The following is a 19,757-nucleotide window of genomic DNA, read 5'->3' on the forward strand; positions in this document are numbered from 1 at the left end:
GACTGTGTCAGGAAAATATCTCTGATTACCTTTTGTCACTTACAGTCATGGCATTAAGTGAGACATCCACATGAAGTGAAATCCTGTGCTTTGCAGGGGGGGCTTGAGAGAAGATTTTTCCTTAAAGAAACTGTAAATTATACTTCATCCAACAAAACAAACAGTACCCCCAGGCCCTCCTCAATAAGCTGAATTTGGCACCAGCACTCATTTCAGAGCACTTTTAATAAGCTCCGCTTTCACAACAAACCTCTCACTGACAGTCATGGTTCCTCTTTGATGCTGACAATTGAACGGAACCAGAGGACGACAGAATAAGTTAAACAAAGAGACTTCATCAGATAATTATGTTTTTTGTGGTGTGTCACCACAAATCTGAGATGCAGATTTTTGCGTTTATGTCCTTAAACACTGTGGTGTCTAAAGTTTTCATCTTTTTAAGGCTCTAGGCTTTTAAAAATCTTGTACTTGGCCCACTGGACATCTTTAACATTCCTCTTGGATAATCTCATCTGGTTGTTTCCCTCTGGCCATCTGCCATTTTACCTTTCTCTCGTACCTGGCCTAGTGATACACTTTCCCCCTCCACTCCTCTCCACATCCTTCTTCACCTTTTCACACCATACTGCTTTTCTGAGAGGCTTCATCCTGGCCGGCACTATTCCAGCCAAGGGGGAAGAGGACTTCCTGACGCTGGCCGCTTCGCGGCTCAGCCGCAGGAAACGTGTCATTGGAGCTGCTGTAGGTGTGGCCATGGTTCTAATATTATTGGTGGCCATTCCCCTGCTGGTTCACACAACCAAAGGAGGGACCACCGGAAGTGCAGGGAGCCATTATGAAATGCTTGGAAGCTGCAGGATGGTTTGTGACCCCTATGCCACCTCTCAGCCAGGCCAGGAGCTGACAGTTGTGTCTCCTCCACCCCAGGATTACTCTGGGAAGAAGGTAAAGTCTGGGCTCCGTGGTCCTCCAGGGGCCGTTGGCCCTCCAGGAGCACGTGGACCCCCTGGAGAGCCAGGCAAACCAGGGCCGCAGGGGCCCCCAGGTCCAGGTCCTGGTGGCTATTCTCCATCACTCTACACTCCTAAAATTGCCTTCTACGCAGGGCTACGTAAGCAGCATGAGGGGAGTGAAATACTGAAGTTTGACGATGTGGTGACCAATGTAGGTAACTACTATGAGCCCAGCACTGGCAAATTCACCTGCCCTCTGCCTGGCATCTACTTCTTCACCTACCATGTTCTAATGAGAGGTGGTGACGGGACCAGCATGTGGGCCGACCTGAAGAAGAATGGCATGGTTAGTAAATGTGTGTGTGAGTATGTGCATGCATGAAAGTGTGTGTACAGCAGAGGGTGTGTATTTATGTGTGCGTATGTACATACGTATGTAGGTATGTATGCACACACACGACCATGCAACAGATTTTTTTCACTGTTGACCTGTGTTACCATTGACTCACATTCACCTCTGTAACATTGAGCACTTCAGATTCAGAGCACATTCCACTTAGCAGGTGGCAACATGACAGCCAAAGAATGAAATAGCAATCTTTCGCCTCATTAAGGGGAATTCATGCTATACAGTCTAAAATCACAGCCACAGATATTTGCATTCTCACATGTACTGTGGCTAAATGACAAGTGGCAGAATGCACATGCCGCCAAAAGGAAGAGTCTAATTAGTAAGTATCATACACAGAGCTTGATTATCGCCTAAACAGAAGTGCAAAAGAGCACAGGAGAAATGTCTGTCAGTACGTGGACCAGTCAGTTTACACCTCAGCTAAATAAATAATAAATGTAAAATTGACAGTCCACTCATCCACTCCCTCATTCCCCAGACACTAATTAAAGACAGAGGAGCTGATGGGGGGAGGAGGAGAGAAGAGGTGGGATAAATCACAGGGATTTAATCAGAGGACTCCAAATTCAGGAAACATTCTTCAAGTTGCATTTTAGATTCATTCATTCATCAAGGACTTTAAATGCAAATCTTCTCTACTCAAACCCTCACTCTCTAGACATGCGGTGCAGGCTAACCAAGGACTGTTCAAACAAGCGCAAACAGGCTATAACGGGTTAATGTATACTATATGGTTTATCACCACAGTTTAAACTAAATAAAGCTGAATTAGGATAGTTCATTTAGACTTGGCAAGATGTAAAATTAAATGTTGAAAATCATTCATCATTAACCATCATTTGATTGTATATGCATGTGACCACAAAGGTGAATGTGTGTTTAAAACTGCCTTTCTAATGTCCTATATTGTCATTCAAGTCATCTTAGCCTGCTAAATAATGTATACATCTTAGATTAGATCCCATGCACACCCGCTATACTTTCCTCTTCTAACCCCTCCCCAGCTTGTTCATTGATTCTCCATTAATTATCTTTTCGCTCAACTCAATTACTTAACCTCACCCAGGTCCATCTGACACCTGTCAGTTGGCCCCGTTAAACAGTTCTGTTAAATAGAGCACTCACCTAACAGTGATCTACCTAAACAGATCTGCTGGTACATGAAAATGGAGTGTAAATGAAATTCTGCAGAATGCCTGATCATGTTTGGAGTTATTGAAGCCCCGAGGCAGTACTCTGCCTGAGGCAGTGGCTAGGGTTTACTAAATGGGCACTATGTTTGACAGGTTGTATTCCTGACTGTACAATCAAACGGCCTGTTTTACCATTGCCGTAGGTGCTGAGGCTTTATTGGATATTTTGTCCGCCCACTGTTAACCAAAAAAAACAAAAAAAAAACATAGCCATAGCCACAATTTTGTCACCTTTCCATTCCGTTTGTGCTGGAACCTTTGTATCTCAACAGATAAGGTCATTTTGTAATCTTGTGTTTGTTTGGCAGCCAGTCAAACAGATGTAGGACTCAGGACAGTTTCAGTGAGAATGAATGAAACACAAGAGACTTGACATGACAGGGACATGCTGAGACGTCCACTTGGAAACAGTGGAAAGGAGAGCAAAACAAGACAAGTGAGTTGATGGGGAGATCGGGGGTGGAGCAGAGGAAGATAGATGACTTAATGGAGGTTTGGAGACAGTGGGCTGGTAGACGAGGCATCAGGGAGGCTGGTAGTGAAGGCCAGGATGAGATCAGGCACGATGACCAATGGGCACCCACTCCACACGTCTTGGCTTGACAAGTGATCAAGGCCACTCAGAAGAAGAGAGAAAACTGGTCTACAAACTGTGTTTATGCACCAATTCAAGAACTGCAGGTGCCTGTTAGAGGCAGTTTAAAAGCAATAAGCTAATTAATTCTGAAACAACTTCTTCTTCTGGTAATGCTTAATATAAAACTCTGCCTGTTTGTTTACCACTGGCTTACTGCATTGGCTGTTGGACTGTGCGGTGGCTGTTGCATAAATGAAACTAGAGAGATGATTTGTGTCATGTGACATGAGTGCGGTATAATGTGATGCCAGGATATCTCGAGGATGTGCTGACAGTGGCAGGGCTTCCATGGGATTCCTGTAGATCCAATACCTATTACCTTTACTAAATCCCCACTCTGTAAAGCCTACCTGCTCACACCTCAATCTAACTTTCACAAATCATTGCAGCATGACAGGACTTCAGAGTCAGGGGATTTGTGATTGAAAAGGGTCACACTTCAGTTGCTTCCATGTTTGTAACATGACAGTAATTGACTTACAGCGCAATTACAATGTGTAATGTGAATGTTTGCTCAATACCATTACACCCTGTTCCTCCTCAGCTGACCCTCACCCACACCAATGTTATTTGCATAGTTAGAAAACACAAAGCATGCAATGCCAAATTTCATAACCCAGTTTGAGCAGTTGGATCTGAATTATATGCTTATGATACTTAATGATTTAATATTGATTTAACCTTGCTCAACTTAAATAGTGATGAATGCACTTCCCATTGGTGCCACTGCTATTATAAATGTGTTTAATCACTCTATTCCTAATTTACTGTCAAGGATATATGGGTTGTATGCTACTTAATATTCCAGCTTGGTAGCAAATGTTATTAGACAGTCTATGCTAATGTTGCATGCTTTATGCTGTGAAGGATGGTAATACGTCATGCGTACATTCTCAACAGAACTTCTCCTCATTAATTGGTATGTGAGCTGCTCACCTACTCATTTATATTCCTATAATGCACCACTGTACATCTATGAAATATTCTTAATACAATGTGCAATGTAGACAAATAGATACTGGCTGGGCTCCCATTTAATCTCTCCCTTGTTTTTTCACCTGTCATAGACTCTTTTAATAGCTCAGTTAAAGGTCAAGTTATTTCACACAGTAGTGTTAAAATGTCATCACTCGCTATAATGACCGGTACCTGTATTAACTTTCCCAGTACAGAGACACAGATATGCTACAGGTGAAATATAATTAGCCCCAGAGCAAGGAGCAAGAGTTAGATACATAGCAGAATTTCTTTTATGAAGACAAGTCAAATGTTGTCTTTTTAGTCTAAAAGATATCTAAATAACATAGTATAATGAGTTATAATGAAACACAGCATACTAATTAAGATAAGTCAGTTCCACTCATGCTGTGCACAGGTATGATTCTTATTGTGCTGCTGTCCATAGACTGTAAAACTGAATGGCAGGAGGTAATAGCAATCTAAGGTATAGTTCAATGCATTCGTTTGTCACCATGTAATCCCTGGGCTCCCAGAGGAGAGGGAAAACCTGTTCAATAAATATTCTATTTCCACAACATCGCCCCCCTCCCCAACCCTCCTACCATGTGCTGGGGTCCCTTAGGTAAGTTTAACAGCTACTTTTCTATTGTCTCCGCTCTAAGAGGTCAGTATATCACAGTGAATGAATCCTGTCAGTTTTATTACCAGTGGAGCACAGCACCACAGATAAAAACAAGACTTCATATACCCCCACATCTCCCTGGTCTCACAAAATAGCCTTGCTTGATCAGTCTGTTACTCTAGGCCCCCTCCCTCCCCTTTCCTCAACCCTCTGGCCCTTGTTTTTGTTTTTTTTTTCCCCTCTCACTTCGTTTTGTCTACCCTTGTCTGTCTTCTGCACTGCGGCTCCACTTGTATAGAAAATGACACTGCAGCCGCTCCCCACACCACCACCACCACCACCCCTCCCAACTCCTTCCTCCTTGCCTGTGGTCCCCTCTGCTCCCAGGCGTGTTTACTGGAGGCCTTATAACGAAAGGGCTAGGCGGAGACAGAGACAGCCACAGGCAAGCCCTGGGGGCCCTTGCCTTACGGCTCACAACCCTTCCAGCTCCGGGATCAGCGCAGTGTGCTGCCTGGTTCACACGGATCAGTCTGTGTCCTCCAGCCGTATCCATCTCCTCTGTCGGCTTCCTGTCCTAATCCCACCGCCTCCCTCTTATGCCTCTCTGTCTGGTATCTGCATTAATGGATGGCTTGTATTATTCCTTCACACATAGGAACATCAGCTGAAGCACCAATTCATATATCATATATTTGCAAAATGATCTCAACACTGAGTTATTAGAGTGGTTATTATGGCGTAAAGAATTCAACCACACTTCAATGCATTAAGTCATGAGTATCTGAGAGGGCCTGAGGGGGGAAAAGGGGAAAGATCTCACTACGTCTCCCTCTGTTACACTGTTTGGCTAAAATAATGAGCAGGATGACATATGCCTGGTGTCGATAGGAAGTCACAACAACCGCATCACTGTCAGAAGCAGCCAAAGATGCAAATGTGATATTGGCTGTCACTACACATGTCAAGCAGAACAACAATATAACCTTTACAGATGACTGAATGAATGGATTGGTGTCGTTATTTGAGAGATGGTCTTATGAGGGCCTAAGAAAGGCTGAATTATGTTCAGTGTTTAATTATACTAATTGGGCAGGCTGGGTAACACAAGGTCCCCAAAACTTAAAAAAAAACATCTACTGATCTGATTTTACAACATAAGAATGCGATATTTCCTAAATGCTAAATAAGTATATTGTAAATACTGTAAATGTTCTTACATCCAGCATGTATTTGTAACTAGTCACATTCTGTTCAAATACTTACCACTGATGGACTGTTGATAAAGAAACTAAATGTAAGAGAAATTGATGAAGAACATAACCAAAATAGATTAAAGGACGAGTTCACAGTTTTTCAAGTCTGTCTTAAAACAATAGTCAGGTGCCCAAATCAACACTGAAACAGGTTTTTTGTGCCATAATCATTCCTCCTGTTCATACTGGACATTAGAAGATCCTTTCATCATGCACTTACAATGTAAGTGATGGGGGACAAAGTCCACAAGCCTTGTTTATCTGAAGCTAATATGAAGCATCAGCCGTCCAAATTAGTCAAATCAAGCAGACATCTTTCAATGTCCAGCATCTTTTTAGTGCCAAAGTCCCTTTTTTTGTTACTATATTTCCACGGCAGCTCAACAGGGAAATACTGTCTGAGGAAAAATGAGAGGGAATTTTATGCTAATAAGACTGTAAATGTGGCAGATATCCACTTGATATGACTAACTCTGACTGTTGAAGCCTCGTATAAGCTAAACTTTTAAATGCCTTTTTTCACAAAATAACTGTGTGGACACACTGTGTCTTTTGGCCTCCATCACTTACATTGAAAACACATTTGAAGGGGATCTTTTAATAGCTAGTATGAACAGGAGGAAAACTTCTTTCATTATTCATTTGGTCACCTGACTGTTGTTTTAAGACAGACTTGAAAAACTGTGAGCCTGTCTTTTAAAATATATAAATGATGTCAGATTACATTAGAATATTTTTATCTCTCCATTTGCACCATATTTCCATGAAGAGAGCAAATAATTAAATCATTTAGCTTGTTAACCTCAGGACAATGTCATATGATCCTCATAGCTCTGATCTTTTCAAAATCAGCTAACTTACTGATGTTTTCATTCTATTCAACTTCACCCATAAACAGCACATTTCTTTAAAACGTACTTGCTGTGGCAAATCAGTAGTATATAAATAGAATTTGTAAGACACAGGGTTGCAATGGGCTTACATACATGCACACCATTTATGAGTCTCATACTGATTTTATTCATATTCATTACACAATGTTCACATTGAAACATACAATAACCTGGTTATTTAGGTTATGGTTATGTTACAGCAGCACAGACAGGCTAGGAGAACTATTTGAACAAAATAAAAATTACATAAGAAATTTAAGAAATTAGACATTACCTTAAACATGATTCTAATAATACCCAGGTTTCTGGTTATCTGTGCAGACATGCCTTTCAGTTCTCCACATCCCAGACAGTCTCTGTCATCTCTAGACAGACTGAAGAACAGGTATTACTGTATGTTGTCTGTGCAGGCATGCCTTTCAACTTCTCCACATCCCAGACAGTCTGTCATTTATAGACAGACTGAAGAACAGGTATCACTGTACCAGACATTCATTTCCTTGCTCCAGTGTGTATTTTAATTATATTTAACATTTCCTACATAATAAGGCTTACAGTGTATACTTATCCTACACTGAAATTAGAAAGCTGAGTAGCTCTGCAGTTATAACCATTTTATCCATTGGTGGTCTACATTAGATAAGACTAAAAACACCTACGGACTGTAGAATCTGAAATCTAATGAAACTGGACTAGTGGTGTAACAATAGCTGTGGTCGGTTTTACTGTGTGGTTGTTGAGCTGTGAAGCCTCAGGAGATCGACTTCTCTGCTCCCTTAATCAATCTGGTTTAGAGTGGACAGGGACATGCTTACCCACTGGTCCCCAACATGCAGTATGCTGGTTGCAGCATCTCATTTAAGGAGCTCTACAGATAGTGTCCAGGCGAGGGAACACAACTCCAGAGTTGATAGATGGTGAACAATGTGTTCAGACGAGGGCAAAACGGATTGGTGCAGAGGGAAAAAGAACATATTTTTTAGTCACAGTAATTCAGGCTCTGTTGCTCCGCGATTGACTGTTTTCGAATTGATGCATGCTCGTTGGGGAGAAAGGGCCCCAGTGATGGGAATGACATGATGGTAGTTGAGTTGCAGATCATATTCTGTGGCTGTCATGGAGATGTGCGTGGCTTGTCTGGCTGCTGACATAGATTGAGTGCTCCCACCGTAGATGGACACTGAGCCAGACACAAGGCCACTGATGGCTGACACATATCTGATGATTGGAGCCGCTGCACCAGAATTATTGATACATCCTACTTAGGAGGTTTTTAAGAATTCAATCTAGTATATAATTATACTTATAGACTAGAAGCTGAAATGGCTGTACAGCAAAAAAAAAAAAAAAAAAAAAAAAAAAGAGCAGTCATTTATATTGTTGAGTCATACTATATGATTGGCCCGTATTAAACTTTTGTAATGCCTACATATATATGCACTCACATTCAATTAAATTATACAGTAGTAAGATGAAAGGCACACTAAGACATTCACAATTCGTCTTTTCTCTACAATTGTAGCTCAATCCAGGCATGTGTATTTAAACGTCTACAACGAGTAAACCCAATTAAATGTGTTAACAAACAAGTAAAGATCCACTGCTGCTGGGTCAATAAGACCAAACTCACATGCAGCATGCAAATGTGAAACTGTCTGGCTTAGGCATAGCCACTCAATATCATGCATATTGAGCTGGCCTGGGATCATAAGCAACAGGTCAATAGCTGGTGTGGATAGTGATGCTGTTTCTCGGCCGAGCTAGTTTCCCCATAGACAACCTGTTGTCCCCAGCGAGTCCGCTTATCTTCACAACCCAATCAGTTCTCCATCTTCGGTCCTCTGCCCCGAGCCCCGGCCACAGCTGATCAATAAAAGGCAGAGTGGCTGTGCTCTCAGTCCACCTCTGGGGTCACAGGTCACAATACCATCCATCTGTTTATCCATCATGACTGTGGATCTCATAAGGAGGTGGTGTCATACTCAGGAGTATTTCATTTTAAGGCTGTTAATAATTGATCACGACCGAGCCTGAAAGACAAATGTGATAGAGGAAGAGAATGAGATAGTTTTAGTTTTAAAGAGCTGATGGGTGCGCGGAGCTGTTGAGAAAGTGGCGGTGACATTTGCAAGTGTTTGTTCAGTTTTGTCCACGTTCTAATTGTCAATGCGTATGTCCTCTGTGGGTGACAGGTAAGAGCCAGCGCCATCGCTCAGGACGCTGATCAGAATTACGACTACGCCTCCAACAGTGTGATCCTGCATTTGGACGTGGGCGATGAGGTGTGTGTGCAGCTGGATGGCGGGAAGGTCCACGGAGGGAACACAAACAAGTACAGCACCTTCTCTGGCTTCCTCATCTACCCAGACTGAATCTAATCCTGACTGACTGAGAATGGAGCGGTTAGAAAAACACACATCATACACGTATTCACACTAACACAGACAAGTAGGACAAATTAATACACATACACGCACATGCACAATGCCTACATGTACACAAAAAAAACATATACACACCTGCATGCAAGCAAGCACACACACACACACATACAGACATCCTGACAATACTAAAAGACTGCAAAAGAGTGGAACAAGTGAAATCAGAGATAAGTGGAATAATTTGTGTGATACTGAGCCCGTCATCATGAGCAAATGCATTTATTGGCGCCTTTTGTGTGCAAACATGAATTTCAGAATATGTACAGTATAGGTGCACATAACAATTGCACATTGTGGCTCTGAAATATCTAAAATATTTTAATGTGTTCCATATTAACTGACATCGTGTGAACTAGAAAATAACAAACACCATCAGTCTGATTGTTTTTTTTTAATGCAATAATGGTGTTGAGGGTGCCATTAATCAAAATGACAGGCAAAGAGACACCTACTGTATTCCATTCTTTACCTTGACAGCATTTAGTTGAGCATTTCTGCTCTCCGTTCCAGTGACTTCTGATCGAATGGCCTCCCTAGATTTTGGAACTCGTCTTTGTAAAAATATTTCCCCCTATGCTTCAAAGTAAATTACCTCAGCTGGAATGAATTAAATCTCTGTTGTGATTCACCCTGCATTGGGACAGTACTGATTAAAATAAGGCCATCTGAATAAACACAGATGTTTAACCTTTATTTCTTGCTCCCACCATGCAACAGGATATCATGCGGCAAGATAACACAGAACATACAAGGCAACACATCGCAACACATTTTATGGATGGCACTTGTGTGTGATGAAGTTTTAATTGCCAAGTGCATTATTGACAATATCGTGTGTGAGCGTGTGTATGTGTGTGTGTGTGTGTGTGTGTGTGTGGGTATGTCAGTATGTATGAGCAGAATATATAGATACTGTAAGACACTGAGGCAGTGAAGAAGTGACAGCTGCAGTGTTTTACTTCCATTAAATGTTGTATTATACATTACAGTCATGCTACTGTAATTACACTGCCATACCTACTTAGTACTTTATTTTTGAGAAACCCTGTCAAAGAATCATGATATGTATAAACACAGTAATCTTGGGATGGGCTATCTGGTATGTTGAATACGTTGAGTAGACAATTGATATTAAAATATCTATACCTACCTTGTCTGTGTTCTCACTTGTTGTTTTGATGGGGTGAAGGTCAGGGCTGAATAAAGGCGTCTATATTTGTCATAAACACATGCAGATCCTTGTTCAGTTTTATTTGGAGTGACCACTTGGACTGACTATGGAGAATTGGATATATGACATGCCTGCTTGGACTTACAGCTGAGATTGAAATGACATCAAAATGACAGGCAAAGAGACACCTACTGTATTCCATTCTTTACCTTGACAGCATTTAGTCGAGCATTTCTGCTCTCCGTTCCGGTGACTTCTGATCGAATGGCCTCCCTATATTTTGGAACTCATCTTTGTAAAAATATTTCCCCCTATGCTTCAAAGTAAATTACACCAGCTAGAATGAATTAAATCCCTGTTGTGATTCACCCTGCATTGGAACCTTAATGATTAAAATAAGGCCATCTGAATAAACACAGATGTTTAACCTTTTTTTCCTGCTCCCACCATGCAACAGGATATCAGGGCTCAGAGGTCAGGGCTGAATAAAGGCATATATATTTGTCATAAACACATGCAGACCCTTGTTCAGTTTTATTTGGAGTGACCACTTGGACTGACTGTGGAGAATTGGATATATGACATGCCTGCGTGGACTTACAGCTGAGATCGAAACAGGCAGGCAGGCAGTGGCTGAACACAGCTACAACATGGATTTCCAATATGTCTTAAGACACTGTCTAAGACACAAACATTAATACCGCTATATTGATCTCAGCTTATAATACACCCAGGATCCACAAAAATCCAGCCAATGTATACTTTTTAAATGCAACAATATCGTGATCAATTGTACAAACAAACCAAATTGGCTCAGTGTTCAGTGAATTGAATGGACATTGCTTATCAGGGTTTTGAACCAGGACCATTTGTTGCACAGTCCACTAATAACAATAACTCCATCTAGGGAATTCCTCACATTTTCATTAAATAAAATCAATTCATTGATATCTTTAAATTCATTGATATTCCCACGTAGATTTCATGGAAGTCATGCTGAATACATACAGTTCAGTATGTTTACAGTGCCATAGTAAATAGCTTAAAATGCCCATCTTAATTACACCCTATTTTTGATTAATCAAACTAGAGGTGCAACTAATGATTATTTTCATTATTCATTAATCTGCTTATTGTTTTCAAGAAACATCTGAGTAGCTGGAACCAGTGATTTTTTTTTGGCTTTTTTGCTTGAAAATTAAATTAAAATGATTCATCAATTATTATAACTGTTGCATAAATTTTCTATTGCCTCAGCTTTAAATCAAAACTATTATTCTATTTCTTTGTGGAGATGTGCTGGTAATCAGAATCATCCAATATACTCTTTTTACCCCAACTTTTAAGAAATATAATTAGAATTCTAGATGGACTGTTTTTGCTATTTTTAAATAGATAGCTCTTTGTTTAAAGGAAATATTTGTGATACATTTTCAGCCTTAAGGTTTATGATTGATCTAAACTGCACTTTATATTAAGAATGGCATGAAATGACAGAGATAAAGATATTTTGAAACTGGATGTAAATTCATATTATAATTGTGCAGAAACAAAACAAAACAGAAAAGTACCTTAATATGCTTACAAATAACGTGTGATACAAAAGTTGTCTGCTGATGAATATTCCCACACTTTGAGTTGTTTCCTACACACATAATTTCAAGTTTATTCAGGGGGGCATAATATTCAATAAAGCCACTTTATCAGTCACTAAACCGGGAAAAAGAGGCATCATCTCCATGTTAAAGAGAATAAATCCTGAATACCTCTTAGATTATTGGCAAAAAGAAAAGTATGTAATTAGACTAGAGAGCTGATGGCAGTCTGGACTTCAAGGATTTGGTGAATCTGTTGCTTCCGAGCGGAGAGAGGCATGTAGCCGCGCCATGCCTGGGCCCAGCCCCCGGCTCTCTCTCCTGGCAGATTCCAGTTGAAAGTTAATTGGACGGGGAGAGGTCTGAGACTGGCTGCGCTGAGGCCCATTAGTGATTCCCCTGTCGAATGCAGAGCCACGAGGATCACAGACTCACAAATAGGAGGATTAAAATAATCAATAGCCTTGACTTCCATCGACCACACACATTCACACACACACACCGAGTAATTAGTGGACAACCTATTCAGCAGTGGACTATGACACCCTCCTGAACCTTACCCCACACACATAAGCTCCACACTCCAATAGCTATGGTACCTAATGAGGGGAAATAGTTGTAGCTGCTTGTGAGGAAAATGAAGAAAAGGTCGGGAAGCCACCAAACAGGCTTCTCCTGCTCATATCCTGGTACCTGGTCACCAAATCTGTTCTCTGGAAATTTCAAGCATGGCCATAAAAACTGTAAGACATATGTAAAAAAAATATTTTTAGCTGAAATTTATTATTATAATACCCGTAAACATTTGCAACAAACAGGAAAAGCCCTAAATTGTCTCAGACTACCAATAATAGTCTATTGACTAAAACCCAAACTCTTGCTTTGAGTTCTTCATTTGTCTTAAGAAAGCACAAAGAGCTGATTCTCATGTATTTTACACCGTATATTCTGACAATGCCATTCCTTGAAGCACAGCAGATTCATGCGACAACACTGCCCTCTTGTGTCAGTGGAAAAACTGTGCAACCACATCATTACACTGTGCAAAAGCTATTAAGACAAGGTGGACACAAATCTTTCCTTAATTCTGTTGAACCAAACAAATTCACTCACAACAACCAACATAGGTTTTGAGGAAAGACATTTATTTAAATGCAGCAACAAAAGTAGGGTGAATTAAAAACATGGGAACCCATTTGAAATGTTCCTTTCTACCTCATGATAGTATGGCTTTGAATATACTGGTTTACCGTGATATCAGAGGAACATGTTCCTCAGCCAAAGCAAGTCTTAGCCAATGATACAGTAGGTCGCTAACAGTTACGATGCATATATATTAATGTCCCATCCAATACTGACACACTAGTAGCAATAGTTACAATATATCATTATCCAAATTTAAGAAGTCTTAAGTGCTGCATTTTGGAATGTTATTGCAAACAATGCACGCACAAAGACTCCTGAATGCATACAAGTTGGTCACGTGTGAATGTACTGGCTGCAATGGCCAGGGTCAAACGTTGTCTTTTGTGGGGAATGTAAAGGCACTTTTTAAATTAAATGAGGAAGATGAATCCATGGAAAAGGCTGGGGGGGGTGAGGGTGGGGGGGAATGTAGAATGCCAACTGCAAAAAGAGGGTACATGTGACAGGGTAAAAAAAAAAAGTGGGATGCTCTTCGTCTTCACCCGTTCATGACCATCCTGACCAGTTCTGTAAAGAGAGATGAGAAAGACAAATGTCAGACACATCGACTACATTATGGCAGAGACCTACTCCAACTACAGCATGTGGAGCTGAGGCCCCTCTCCTCATCCAGCTTTGGTGAGGCTGGGTGGGAGATGCTGCATTTGGAGGCAGATCCCCCATATTCCGATCACCCAGAAGAAAAAAAGGGCTGAAGAAGGTACTGAGAGAAAGAGGTGAGGTAATCATCTCTATCTCCTATTCAGCCAAAAGCATTTTGGCCATGTCTATGATCCAAGAAGAGCTGGTTAGAGAAGCCATCCTCGCTGTATGCTTTCCTCTAGTTGAGAAGCAGAGAAAAGGGGAGAAGATCAGGGAGCTACAGTCCAGTCAGAGAGCGGCCAGCTACAAATTCAGCTTCCGTCAGTACAGAGGAGAACACAATCAGCACAAGAGCAACTTATTGCAATTCTCTGGTTAGTAGAAAAAAGGGACTGGTCCACTCTCCCAAAGCTGGTGGCAATACTTGAATCTAAAAACATGTCTACAAGGTAATGAACTGGTTGTCAATTATCTGCGAGAAGAGTAGCACCTCTAACACCAACTGAGGATAACCCTGTTTTTATAGCACCAATGACATGCAAATGAGATTAGAAGAGCTGTCTTATGATCTCCACACCCAGCAGCTCAAATGACTCGACAGTGGCCACCAGTCTTTTCCCTGAATGAGACCAGTCACTTCCCTGTGTGTCCACCATATCCCCTTATAAACTTGAGGGGATTCCCAGACACATGCAGAGGGGCATGCTGCAGCCAAGGGCCAAGACAGAGGGCTGCAGGAGGGATAGACAGAACAGCAGGAGGCTACACATGGGTCAAAACATCAGGACTAAAGATGAGAGGGACCACCAGGCTTTCCCACAGGCATCTACGGGTCAAATCTACTTTGCAACAGCTCATTGTTGCTGTTTGGCAATATGAGGAGCACAACTACAATTTATTAGTGTTAGAAAAGCCTAATGGTAGTGGATTATTTAATGCAGGGAAGCCTGGAGGTGCCATCTCATGGTATACCCAATGCCCGTACCGGCCCTCAGCCTGACATGATGTGGCGGACAAATGCTGTGGAAGAAGAACATTGAACACACTGTCAGCAATTGACATTATACATGGCCTCTTAAAGCAGTCAATTAATGACTTGGAGGCGGACGATGCTAACATGAATAGACACCCACTTCTTCATAGGAGTACATCAAAGCATTACTGTAGTCAGTTCGGTATAACATTTAGATAAACAGGATTTACATAAAACTTTACAGAAACTCAAACTATTATTTTTCCTCAAATTACACAATATTTCACGTCAACATTCGGTGTCAGGCACGACCAGTGTTTCATTATCGCCTTGCCAAAACTGGGTAGAATGGTTACACGGAATAATTTTCAGATTCATAGCAATAGCATTTTCACACACCATCAGTCTAATTATGGTGAACCTACAATCTTGGTCCTGCTTATTTCCTAGACTCTCACCTTCATAATTGATGCAGCCATTTGCATCTTCGTGTCCCGCCAAGAGCGTCTCCACTTCCTCCTCTGTCATTTTCTCACCTGAAAATGGAATATATAAAACGTTTACTTATATAATGTGAGTGACATTAACATGATTTTTTAGATGTGAAAGCAAAGGATAAGGAAAGATAAGTAAAATAATGCGAATAAATTTACACACTAGATGGCAAAAAATCCTTGAAGCAAAACAAATTTACAAACGTGCAATTCATTTACTTTTCATGCCATGTACACTCTTATTACAGTTAATTCAACTTATAGCTTTCCATTCTGGGGATTACACTTTTTCAGTTTTCCTCTAAGTAAAAAGTGCTAAGTGATATCTATGGGTATATGATATAATTGTAACTTGCCTAGCGTGGTGAGGACGTGACGTAGCTCTGCCCCCATTACTGTGCCGTTGCCCTCCTTGTCAAAGACACGCAGTCCCTCCACAAAATCCTCCATGGAGCCCTGATCTTTATTCTTAGCGATGGCCTGGAACATGGGCAGGAACTGCTCAAAATCTAGCATCTTGGTATTCATCTCTGCAAAAACACAGGCAAAACAGAATTAATTAGGCAAGTCTGAGTCTCTCAGCACACTCAGTACAACATAGTGAAAGACGTGAAAGATTAGAATTTTGAGACAAAAATCAGCATAGTGACAATCAAACAATTTACATTAAAGACACAACTCCCAGTAAATATAATTTTTCTCCCTCACCCTCAGCCTTGGGGTTGCCCAGGACCTTAAGCACCTCAGCGTTGACAGGGTTCTGTCCCAGGGCCCGCATGACGTCCCCACACTGACTGAAGCTGATCTTCCCATCTCCTGTCCTGTCGAACAGCAGGAATGCCTCCTTAAACTCTGCAGGATACACACACACACAATAAATTAGAGCAGGGATATGAATCATTGTAACAATTTAGAGTTGAACAGGGATGTATGGAGGGATGATATGGAGACAGTAAGGCAACTGAAAAAAGTAAAGAGCAGAAAAGCGTCCAGACAGATTGTGAAGAAGAAAACAAGCAGACTAGAGAAAGCACAGATTATGAAAAGTGATTGAGCTTGTAAATGATCTGTTTTTCTACTGGCAGGCCTAATTTTAAAGTGAGCAGGCAGGACAAACAGCGACACTGACAAGCCTACATCAGTTTCATATGTCACTCTAGGAAAGATAATTCCAGCCAGTCTACCTGGTACAATCAATAATACATTGTACACCTCTCTATGGGTCACTCCATGCTGATGTTGTGCAGACAAAATTTGTTCAAACACACAGGATTTACATTTTTATAACTGAACTCTGCAATTATTTGAATTAATATCACATTATTTACACCCACGTGGGAGAGTGTGGTGCAACCACTAAAACCAGTGTACTCTCTGTACTCTGCTGGCTGACAATGAAAACACCCTCCAACTTCCCCAATTCAGCAAATAACATATTTGTGTTAGTCATCTGGTCGGCCAATGATATTTTCACTACACACCATCAGGAACAAGGCAAAACTGTTGCATCAATTTGACACAAGATGCACTGTCATCTTGACTGCAGTTTCAACATGCAAAACAATAACAGATAACATTTCCAAAGACATCAGATGTGTCTGAATTACTGTATAAATATATAAATGAGCAAAGAGATATGTACATAGTATGTTAGAAAAAATAATTATGTGCAGGACTTGTATATATAAATGAACATCCGTTACATTCAAGTTCTTGCCAAATAAGTTCACACAGTGCTGATTAAGCCCATCATCGCCAGGTAAATCTCTCCATATTTCGCAGTATACTGGAGTTTTTAAATCTGGTGTCTGTGACAACTTTCTGGTGCTGGTGCACCGGTAGTGATGCATTTAACGTCAACCAGCAATGATTGGTTTGCGAATGTCGACTGAGGCGAACTATCCTCAGAGCGAACAAAAACAAAAGGCATTGATAGAAAATGTAAAAAAAAAAAAAAAAAGCAGGTAATCTTAATTGAATAGTTGTAACCAACACATGTTTTGCTATTTTACTTGATAAACAACACAAACGTATAAACTAGTTTACAAGAAATACAGCATAAAACTGTGCATAATTTAAAAAATTCAGTCAATCACCTCCAAATATTATAGTACAAACAAACAAACTTGTGTGTCTTAATGTGAAAGTTGTAATGTTGCACTACGTATCCCTTTCAGCATGGATCAGTCATCTCTATTAACTTGGCACTCATTTTATGGTAGCAAACAAGATTAATCAGTGTCAGTGGTTCAAAGTTTTAATTATCACATTTACTAGACACACCTCTACTGCTTGCCGAATTCACTTTGACATAAATGTTTTACTGTGCTGTTCAACAGTCAATAATGATGTGAGGTACCTGAGCCATCTATAGTATTAACATTAATAAATTTATAAGTTTAAGCTTGATCAACTATCAGCAATGATGCAATCTTGTCACTGATCACAGGATTGATTAATTTTGCTTTGATCTAACAACAGGCATTCTAGTTTATCTCAAGAGCCAAACAAAGAGCTAAGCTAAGATCTAGCAATCAGCGAGACATAGGTTTGGATTACACAATATCCGGGCAGCAGGCTGTTGCTAATGTTATGGAACAAGCTATTCTCCCAAAAAAGCTCAGGCACTGTTGTGGAGTTTTTCCTGTTCTGAGGAATGCGCCTCTTCCCTTCTGGCATGAGAGCACTTTTCCCCAACACCATATTTGGTATTAGAGGAGTGGAGGAAAGTAGGAGGAGAGTGAAGAGTAGCCATAGCCTATTATGTCAACGGTGATTAAACAAACCAGCCCTAGGACAAAAACCATCCACCACTGGATCCAGCACCAAAAAAGGGCAATCTCGTGGAGATGAGCCGCTTGAGAGATAACAGGGAAAGTTTATGGCAATCTCACATAACCAGGAATGACTACAGTCCAACAGAACAACAAGAACAGATATGAGCTTTGAATATGTTTAGCTTTATAAGTACTGCTAATGCATGATTGACTACATACAAAAACACTGCAACACACAGTGAAAGCCAGTAAGTATTACAACGTTATATGCAAAATGTGACTGATTTTGACGTACCAAACAGTGCAAAGCGCCTCATTCACAGTTAAAACAGATTTGGTTTATCCAAAACCAACATGCAGATCACACCCTGAACACTCCGAAATAGCCATCAGTTTAATGCTAAGGCGGACCCTTTACACTGACTTACCATGAATCTGATCCAGGTTAAATTCAATCTGGAAAGGACAAGCAGTTGCAAGTGGAAAGTGATGAAACAGTACGGAAATAAAGAAGAAAAACCTAACGTTAGTCTAAAACCAGTACTACTATGACAGGAGGCGGGCATAGAGCAGAGTGATAGTGAAGACACAGGGCAAAGTGCCATTTGAATCAAGCAGAAATGAAAGCATGCAAAACAAGCGGGGTCTGAAATATGTCACAACATAAAACTCAAAACTCACCGAGGATTTGATCTTCCGAGAAGTCAGACTGTTCAAAGAGAAATTAGGCTAAATGAAGATGGTTCCTTTTACTACGGAGTGCAAAGCTAACTCCGGTTAACTTCAAAGGCTTTTAGACAATTTTCAGTTAGTTAGATTTAACGTTACTAAAACCACATATTCCCCAAGTGTAGCACATTGCGAAATAATACATTTACGAGCGGGTACTTTGGTGACGTTATTTAGCTTATTGTGTAATTGTTAACTTTAGCTACCGTGCAAGCTAACGTTAGCTAGCTTCTCAAAAGTTGCACTTCCGCTAGCGACCAAGGAGCCAATCCACATATTCAAACGCAACTTAACATCTTTGCAAAACTTAACAGATTTTCTTAATGCATTACACTGTTAGCTAACTACACAAGAACTGCGTGTAATGTTAAGTTAAGTCGAGTGGAACGAAAAACCCACCATGGCTGTGTCGGCTGAGGTGTGTCCGAGGCGTCGGCGAACCAAAGAATGTGTGACGGCTCTGAGAGGCAGGGTGAGAAAACCCTAGCAGCAGTACGTAATGACGTCACCGTGCGAGGGCCCTGAGCAACCATACACTCCTTATATAGGAACAAAGGTCTAGGGATGATGTGTGATTTGCGGTACGTGTGATATATGCCTCAAAGCTCCTTAAAAATTGCATTTTATGATTCAGTTGATATGTACATGGAATTATAACTTGTTACATAGCAGAAATAAAGAGCAAGAAGGCTAAATGTTATTTATGCTGATCAAACTGCTCGGATGGGTTCACTTTTTTTTCCTGTCTGTTTATAGGACAATACACTCATGCCCATATGTACATTGAAGGAATTATTGGTCGCTGTGTTTATTACTCCTGTCCTGCTTAGTGCAACTCCAGTGCAAGAGACGGGGAACAAAAT

At 40.8% G+C, this 19,757-nt stretch overlaps 2 protein-coding genes across 5 annotated transcripts; one reads left to right on the forward strand and one right to left on the reverse strand.

Moving 5' to 3' along the window:
• The first annotated feature begins 670 nt into the window (after positions 1 to 670).
• Positions 671 to 10,499, forward strand: c1ql4a (complement component 1, q subcomponent-like 4). Its single transcript, XM_067593684.1, has 2 exons — positions 671 to 1,299; positions 9,119 to 10,499. Exons 1-2 carry the CDS (start codon positions 754 to 756, stop codon positions 9,296 to 9,298), a joined length of 726 nt encoding a protein of 241 aa, XP_067449785.1. The 5' UTR covers positions 671 to 753; the 3' UTR covers positions 9,299 to 10,499.
• Positions 10,500 to 13,257: 2,758 nt separating this feature from the next.
• Positions 13,258 to 19,442, reverse strand: zgc:153867 (uncharacterized protein LOC337226 homolog). 4 transcript variants are annotated; one of them, XM_067592185.1, is made up of 8 exons: positions 19,294 to 19,442; positions 18,847 to 18,874; positions 18,594 to 18,621; positions 16,097 to 16,240; positions 15,745 to 15,918; positions 15,353 to 15,430; positions 14,907 to 14,941; positions 13,258 to 13,846 (listed from the first exon to the last, which is right to left on the reverse strand). In XM_067592185.1, the coding sequence occupies exons 1-7, from the start codon at positions 19,425 to 19,427 to the stop codon at positions 14,913 to 14,915; spliced, it is 615 nt and encodes a 204-aa protein (XP_067448286.1). In that variant the 5' UTR covers positions 19,428 to 19,442; the 3' UTR covers positions 13,258 to 13,846; positions 14,907 to 14,912. The 4 variants fall into 4 exon arrangements, with proteins under 4 accessions (XP_067448286.1, XP_067448287.1, XP_067448288.1 ...); XM_067592186.1 differs by lacking the exon at positions 14,907 to 14,941; XM_067592187.1 differs by lacking the exon at positions 18,594 to 18,621 and having other exon boundaries at positions 19,294 to 19,396.
• Between the last annotated feature and the right edge of the window lie 315 nt (positions 19,443 to 19,757).

Source organism: Thunnus thynnus, chromosome 6 (genome assembly GCF_963924715.1).
Source record: "Thunnus thynnus chromosome 6, fThuThy2.1, whole genome shotgun sequence".
Lineage (NCBI taxonomy): Eukaryota > Metazoa > Chordata > Actinopteri > Scombriformes > Scombridae > Thunnus > Thunnus thynnus.

What these genes read in the sequence shown, in the direction of transcription:
- zgc:153867 (XM_067592186.1), bottom strand. Translation starts at nt 19,427, where the DNA reads ATGGTTGCTCAGGGCCCTCGCACGGTGACGTCATTACGTACTGCTGCT. An exon ending in CCTCAGCCGACACAGCCATG is followed by an intron (nt 18,875 to 19,293) that starts GTGGGTTTTTCG and finishes CTCTTTGAACAG; the next exon opens with TCTGACTTCTCGGAAGATCA. An exon ending in TCACGTCCTCACCACGCTAG is followed by an intron (nt 15,431 to 15,744) that starts GCAAGTTACAAT and finishes TTCCATTTTCAG; the next exon opens with GTGAGAAAATGACAGAGGAG.
- c1ql4a (XM_067593684.1), top strand. Translation starts at nt 754, where the DNA reads ATGGTTCTAATATTATTGGTGGCCATTCCCCTGCTGGTTCACACAACC. An exon ending in ACCTGAAGAAGAATGGCATG is followed by an intron (nt 1,300 to 9,118) that starts GTTAGTAAATGT and finishes TGTGGGTGACAG; the next exon opens with GTAAGAGCCAGCGCCATCGC.